At 42.1% G+C, this 8,295-nt stretch overlaps 1 protein-coding gene across 1 annotated transcript in view; it reads right to left on the reverse strand.

The window, feature by feature from the left end:
• Positions 1 to 6,118, reverse strand: part of KLHL6 (kelch like family member 6) — a 52,835-nt gene extending 46,717 nt beyond the window's left edge. Inside the window, exon 1 of the mRNA XM_054577125.1 lies at positions 5,810 to 6,118. Coding sequence (XP_054433100.1) covers positions 5,810 to 6,102 — 293 coding nt within the window. The 5' untranslated portion in view covers positions 6,103 to 6,118. The remainder of the gene's footprint in view (positions 1 to 5,809) is intronic.
• Between the last annotated feature and the right edge of the window lie 2,177 nt (positions 6,119 to 8,295).

The raw sequence follows: 8,295 nt of genomic DNA on the forward strand, positions 1-8,295 counted from the left end.
TTTCCTGGGCCTTTCAAACTGAAGCTAGCTATTCTATCTCTCTCTCTGGACCCAAAGTCTCAGAGCTGCCAATAGGCAAACTCCCAAATATGCGGCAGATCCAAATCCCACCTGAGAGAAGCTGAGTGAAGGCGGTAAGAGAGTGCATTCAACGCCCTGGTTCCTTTTCCCTCTGGGCTCTGCAGCATCCTGGCCCTTCCTATGATTTGGTTATGTGGCCAAATACCTTCCTCTTTTGCCTAAGCTGCTCTGACTCGTGTTCCTATCCCTTACAACAAAAGGATGCTGACTAATACAAAACATTGAGCAATGTGATAGACCAAAAGCACAGATGTTCTGCACAGGGCCAGCTCTTCCCATGGAGTGTTTGATGTTTTCTGTATGAGAATCTAGTTCTGCAAAGGCATTTTCATGCAGGAACAGTTACATGTCCATGTACTCGATGCAAGGATAAAGCTCAGAACTTGATATGTTAATGATGAAAGCATTTCTCTGTTGTATTTTAGTCGAGAGCTACATGAAACATTATTCAAATCAGGAGAAGAACGGATTTTCTGGTCTTAACTGAAAAAAGATTCACATGTCCTAGACACCTGGAATGGAGATGACAGAGATGGTATTTTATTGAAAATTCAAAGGACCTGATTGCACTTCTACTCTGGGGCTGCAACCCCCATCAACAAGAACTTTTTTTAGGATTGGAAGGCAGATAAGGGATTATAGATCTATAGTACTTAAACATTAACCACCATATTGGTCTTGCCAAGAGGAAAATATTAAAAGTATAAAACACAGAGCCCAAATGCTAGAAGTACAATTAATAGTTCACTGGAGTTACGAACTGTGGCAACAGCAATCCTCAACACTTAGGCCATTACCTAGGTTTTTAATCCAGGCCCCGTTGGCCCTAACTCATTCTCGTTCTCCTTTGCACTCATTCTATCACCTACACTTGCTGGCTCCTTTTTAGACACCGTACACATTATGGAGAAAAAGCTAAAGATTACAACATGTAAACACAGCTTAAGAGTAGCCTCCCACCCACATTCCTGCCATTCAGTAATTGGTTAATATATAATCATGATGAATAGATTGTGCCCACACTACCCTTCCCATTCCTGGCCTTATGTTTGATTTTTGTAGCAAGTAGTCAACGTCCTCTCATCAAAGCCTCAGGAAACCAGACCCAGAGACTGAGGTATTGAGGTATAAGGCAGGGGCCAAGCCCAAGCAGGGATTTCAGCATTGGCAGCCACAAAGGAGTTCACTGTTGACTCACACTTGGCCTGGAAGTTTTTATTTGCATGTAGGAGGGGCCAGTCATCAGTAAGACTGAGAGAAGCCTGATGAGCTCTCCCTTTATCACAACCAACCTTGGGGATCACAACATGTTTGCTCTCACAGGTCAACATCATTTATGGAGTGTGCCAGATTCTTCAGTGAGTCGCCCTCCCCCACTCCCACCTCCACCCCCACCAAATGGAGAGAACCACTGGAGGGGGGGTGTTTTGTTTTATTTTGTTTTTTTTAAAAGATTTTATTTATTTATTTTTAGACAGAGGGGAAGGGAGGGAAAGAAACATCAATGTGTGATTGCCTCTCATGCACCCCCTACTGGGGACCTGGCCTGCAACTCAGACATGTGCCCTGACTGGGAATCGAACTGGTGACCCTTTGGTTCACAGGTTGGCACTCAATCCACTGAGCCACACCAGCCAGGGCAGAACCACTAGTTTAAATGGAGGTCCTTTGAGAGGTGGGCTCAGTATGAAGGATTAACAAACCTTTCCCATGATTTATATTTATGGACCTGTCCAAAAGCACAGCACATGAGACAGCTTTAGTAGCCTTATAAAAGATGCTAGCAGTCTTATAAAATTTTAAAACCAGTAATATGAATGTTAAATCTATGCTTTCCTCAATGCCATGAAAATATTTGGACTCTGACTTTGGCTATTTGACATTTAAATGTATGTTATAAGCTACTTTCGAAGCTTTATTCACCCTTACCATTTTCTCAGCCTCAACTCTACATATTTTCCCAACTTCCTCATTCCACTTAAAACTTTTAAGTGGGCCCCCAAAGGGAACTACGATGTCCGAGTTACTAATATAGTCCCTGTTTACAGCCATTCTGGTTTCACAAGCAGCTAGACAAGAGCTGGGCAGCAGGTCCAGAGAACGTGTGTAGGATGATAGAAGTGAGGAAGATTCTGGGCGAAAATGGAACTGGTGGATTTTCTGATGCATTGGACCATGTGGAAAACTATTATGGAGAAGCAATGAGATATCCCTGAATCAAGTGGAAAAGTGAATTATTAATTTCAGGAGAGACAAAATATTTACAAGAAAGGAAATATAATTATATCACACTATTGGGCTCAAGAGGGAAAAATGTTTTCATAGATATAATGTAAACTCTTAATACAAATTTATCATAAAATATTAAAACATTATATTGAGAGAGTAGAGAGAAGGAAAGTTTATGGTAAGAGAGTTATATATAAGTGCTAAGTCCTTATCAGACATACTAGAAATTCATAAATGTCTAACACTGAGAAAACAAGGAAGAGCAATATAAGCATACTTTGTGGAAATATAAATATAATAGAAGAAATCGCTAAATGTTGAAAATGATGGGCTCCGATGAGCAAGGCTGAAAGGTAGAGGAGGTAAAGATAAATTTTTGTTTTTCATTATAAGCTTTAAATACTGTTTGACTCTGACACTATTTGCATGTACTGCTTTGATAAAAATAAATTTTAATTTTTAAAAATATGTGAAAATTTGAAAGGCCATGAACTGATAGTTCACAAGAACTGAAGACCTTATTTTAAATAAGAGAAACGCAAATTAAATCTAAATTGAGATGCTGTTTTTCACCAATCAAATTAGGAAAAATCCAAGTTTGAGGCCATCCTCTTTTGGCAAGGCTGTGGGAAGGACAAAATGGTCAACTGCCATCAAGGAGAATCAGGCACTATCCATTAAAACTGCAGATGCATTTCTCTTTGACTCAGCAAACCCTGTTCTAGAAATGCACACCAGACACTCTTACATGCATATGAAATGACATATGTATAAAGATCACTCATTATAACACTGTAAAAGCAAAGGATTAAAAAGAGTCCAAATGTCTGTCAATAAGTAGTTGGCTAAATAAAGTACAGTTCTATCACTTAGTGGAAAATAATTATGTTCTCAATGAATAAAGATTAAAAAGAAACCTGCATAATTTTATAAGCAGCCTCCAGGCCCTCCAAAGGTCAGGGGGCTCTATTAGAAGCCTCTCAGACAGAGCAGACTCTCTGTCCTGCCAAAGTCTGAGCATAAAGGGAACTTGATTCTCCACCTCTTTCAAAATCTTAGACAAAGCAATACAGGCAGTGGGTGAGGCAATGTCAGAGTTAACATCAGTCCTTGGTTCAAATCCCTCTTTTAAAAAAAATTTTAATTGGTTTTTAGAGGGAGAGGAGAAGGGAGGTAGGGGTAGAGAGAAAGAGAAACACAGACTTGTTGTTCCACTTCTTCATGCATTCATTAGTTAATTCTCGCATGTGCCCTGACCAGGGATTGAATCCGCTACCTTGGCATTATCAGGTCGATGTTGCAACCGAGCTACTCAGCAGGGGCTCATATCCCTCTTGGCCATTGCGTTAACTGAGGCACTCAGACTTTGGTTTCTCATCTGTAAATGGGGATAAAATTCTCTACCTCCCAGAGTATATGTGGCATGGGGGCACAGGGCCAGGCCCACAAGAAGTGCCCAACAAGAGAAGTTATTATTAATAGTGCTCTTGGAAAACGGAATCCTGTCTCCAGGATTAATGTGTTCATGAGAGGAGGACAATCATCTTGGAAATACCAAGATATGAATGAAAAGTCACTGCTCTGAAGAACAGAATAGGAATTTCCCTTTGTGACCCGGCAGTTTTGGAAGAGATTTTTCAGCCACAGGCAGGAACATGCACCTCCAGTCTCTCACTGTCGCCGCCTCCTCCTCCGGGACCGGCAGAGACTTCCTTCCCTAAGTGCTCTACATCAGCAGGATTGGCGGGACTAAGCTTACAACACCATCTGTTTAGGACAAGGAAGCCGAGGATCAGAGAAGCCAGTGATGTCCTCGAGAGCACACAGGCGGCAGTCCAGTTCCACAGCCAGGAGGAGCCACTGACAAAGTTGCTCATCGGGCATACATGTTATAAGAGCAGTTCTCCAGTGATTCAAAATAGAATAAATCTAAAAGTGAGAACTCAGGACACTGAGCTAAGCTGCCTTTAGTCACTTCTGAATGGGGTTGTAATCCATATGAAAGCATATGGTCGATATTGGTGGAGTAAGTAATGTGTTTATCATGTCAACCCACCTTCATGGCTGTGCCTATGCTTTCCCTTTTATATATAATACGTCCTGTGGAATGAAACCCCAAGTGTAGTGGCGGTTTGTATTGCAATAAAAACAAGCATTTCTAGAATGTGCCCAATCCCTGCTCCAGCAGTGATTAGGCAAGTAATATTGGGTTTCCATTTCCTCATCTGTAAAAGGGAATATCAGCCACCTTCATCATACTGTTGCAAAAATAAAATCGTCTACCTATGTCTGGCACTTAGCATGCACCACTTCCTGCAAACCCAGATCCCTCCTGTGGGTCCTGATCAGTTCCACGAGAGCCTCCTGATCTGCTCTTTGAATTCCAAGGAAAAATTTCCCCCTAAGACTCTCGAAAGAAGGAAAGAAAGAAGAAAGAAAGAAAGAGAGAGAGAGAGAGAAAGAGAAAGAAAGAAAGAATAACTTTAATGATATTTACATAGGTAAATAGTCTTTAATTTTCTCAGCCAGAATCAAGAGTTATATAAAATCTCATTGAGAAGAGTTGAGAAGGGTATTTCTTTTTCCAAGTCCCCAAATACCTTCTCCATCCACATTTCCCATGGGGACTGGTTCCCACCATGTCTACCTCGATCTAGAACACTCTGGAGCCAGCTGTACTCACTGGGTTCCTGATTCCCCCACACTCCTACCCCAGGCATGGCTCATGGAAAACACTCAATAAGTGGTTCTCAGCTGCACAAAGCAGAATGAGGAGATACATTTCAACAAAGATATAGTGAGTATCTACTATATGCTAGACAGTGAGCAAGACCTTTTTCACCTCTCATATTTAATTATCATAGAAATCCTGAGAGGTAGTCATCATTATTCCCACCTTACAGATGACAAAACAGAAACTCAAAGCATTGAATGACTTTGCGTAACGCCTCATGGTCAGGAAGGGGCAGAGTGGGATGGAACCAGGCCTCCAAGTGTGTCATAACAAGGAGGCTCCAGCTTCTAAAGCAAATTCGTAACCGTTTTCCCTTTCCACCCACCCCCCTCAGCACAAACAGAAACCCCTAACTTTCAGCAAGTCATTTGATAACTTCAAAAGAGGGGCCACATCCTTTTCTCTACCTCTGTTGGTGAACAAAGACAACGTTGTGTTTCCCACACACTAGTCAGACCAAAGGGGAAAAAATTCCCCATGACTTTAGTAATTTTCCATCTTTCAAAACAAGGACACTTCACACAGAAGATTTATCACAATATATAAACATTGCTTTTAAATAATCCCAATCTTTCTTAATATAGCTTAAATCCTAAAATGTAAGTTTGACTAGCTTCCTTTCTTGTATCTTGAATAAACACCCAAGACTAGATAGATACACAAACCATAAATGCAACAGTCAACTAGTTAGATTTGACTTTCACGTAAATATAGAGATTCCTGACAACTCGCACCCAATTTGACTCTGGTCTTTCGCTTACTGACCTGAAATAGTTGCTGGCCGCAGCAAGTACCACGCGGTGGCAGGAGAATTCCTGAATATCCACACACAAGATGACATCTGTCAGAGAGTTTTCCACGCGGAGGGTCTCCAGGCCATTCTGCAGAATTAAGGACAGCCCAGTGTCGTCAAACTTTACCTTGTCCCCGTTTAAGATTTCTACCAGGTCTCCCTTTTTCTGGGAGGGTTCATCTGTAGGAGGTGCCAGGGGCCCTTCCAGACTCTTCTCTACCACGTCGCCCATAGTCCAGGCACCCCTTTGTCCTGCCATTAACATCCAGACTGAAGGAGCGCCCAAGTTTCAGGCAGGTCACATTGCAGAAGCAGAGCGGATTTCCTGTGCAGGGCGCTCCACTTATCACCAGCTGTCACACACACATAACAGGAAGTCTCGCACTTTCTCATCCTGTTACTACAAACGCCAATAAGTTCTATTCTTCTTCTTTCTGTGAATATTCGCAAGGTTAGAAATTACATAGAAAGGGTGTGTAGGAAGGGGCTCCGGGAGAGAAGGAGTGGCTTCTCAGAGTCTGCTATTAGTGTTGTGCAGTTATTTCGGTCCACTTCCCCCCCATATCCGTGAGCAGGAAGCCTCTGGTTCTGGTTATTACATTTGTATTCCTGGTGCTTCTATAACTGAAATTGTCAGCGATGGCATGGGCAGGGGGCATTCTATTGTACAATCCCCTTCTGTCCTCCCCAGAGTCTGAGCCCCCACAGAGTCCCTTGAGAACCTTGGAAAATACAAGTATCTCTGGCATTCTCATTTCTATCAGCACTTCACACCTTCTGTCTTTGTCTTCCTCCCTGCTCAGGGAAAACAATGGCATGGCAAATATTAATGTTCCCCACCCTCCTTTCCAAAAGGTCTATTGTTTCAGATATGCCTCTGGGGACAGAGAAGAAATCGTCTCCAGAAACTCCATCCTCAGGGTCTTCTCCCTTAGAAGACTAATCAGGGTTGGTCTTCAGATTACCCTACCAAATCTCAAATTGGCCTGATCTCACCCAGCATCTATTGGTCATGCCTCTAGTGAGGGATCAAGAAGCAGTTCCATGACCTCTGCCGATCTCCATTAAACAGCAGTAACTATCTTTTATTATTAAACTTCCACTATATCCTAGGACAATTTTAGAAGTTAATGCATTTTAATCTTTGTAACAACCCACTGGGGGGTAGATATGACTTCTCTCATTTTACAGCTCAAGGAAACTAAAGCTCTGCTCAAGGGAGTGGTAGGGCCCAGTTCCCTTTGGCTCTGAAGCCACTCTTTCCTCCGCCACCATCAGGCTCTCAGAGCTGTAACGTCATGTTGACTTAACTCCAGAGTCTCCCACAAAGGGAACTGCAAGGCCTACATGCCATGGCTGCACCATTTGGCCACCTCACACCAAACACCAGGAAATATAAGTGCAATACCATGATTGGCTTGAACAAAACTTGATTCATCCACTGAGACTGGTCCACCTTCTCCAAGATCTAGTAGCTGAACAAAATCAGGGTCTGCTAGCACAGGAGAGGGGGACAGGCGGGTGTGCAGTAAACCTCCTGTGCTGCTACAGGGGCATGCATAACCCCAACTCTCCCTGCAGGCCTTGGCTGGAAAGAACTCAAATTGTAAACAACACTGACTATATTTGACTCCACCCCAATCACCCTAAATAAAACAAAACTAAAAATAAAACACAATTCTTGAATTTGTGATGAATCTTGTTCACCAAGTTCCCCTATTATTTTCCATATACCTTCCAAGCACCCCCATCCCATCTCTGATGTAAGCAGATAGCTGTTACATTCCCCACAACCTTCCATTTCCTAGTAAACAAGCACACACCTTTGGGATGATAATATCTACAATTACACTTTAGTGCAAAAGTAAAACACAGTTGATTGGGCATTTATGTCAACCTGGATGTGCTCTAAAATTCAGCATGAACTGGTAAATATTCTTTATAACTAGAGACAAAATAGCTATTCTGCAAAAGTTTAATGTCCCTACCAGGTAACCAAATGCACAAGCCATTGTGCATTGTGCAAAAGCTTTATTACTGAGAAAACAATTTAATTATATCTTACTAAGCTAGTTGGCTTTATGATGCTTGTAAGGAATAGATTCTGTCCCCAGGTAAGTTGGATCAAGGAAAACCTCAGTTTCTAAGGCCACAGACTGCCCCTCTGCCTCCAATCAACTGTCTTCTCTAATACCAATTATAATGATAGACATAAGTCTTAACTCAGCCAGTGAGGAAGAGCCACTGTTTCCTCATGATAACTTACTACTTCAAAATGATCTTTTATTATTATTTAAAGAATTTATTTATTTATTTTTAGAGAAAGAGGAAGGGAGGAAGAAAAAGAGGGAGAGCAACATCAATATATAAGAGAAACATGGATTGGTTACCTCACACACGTGCCCCAACCAGGGACTGGCCGAAACCCACCATGTGCCCTGACTGGGAATAGAACTCG

This window comes from Pteronotus mesoamericanus, unplaced genomic scaffold (assembly GCF_021234165.1).
Source record: "Pteronotus mesoamericanus isolate MK-2021 breed Mesoamerican mustached bat unplaced genomic scaffold, CSHL_Meso_final contig_116, whole genome shotgun sequence".
Classification (NCBI taxonomy): Eukaryota; Metazoa; Chordata; class Mammalia; order Chiroptera; family Mormoopidae; genus Pteronotus; species Pteronotus mesoamericanus.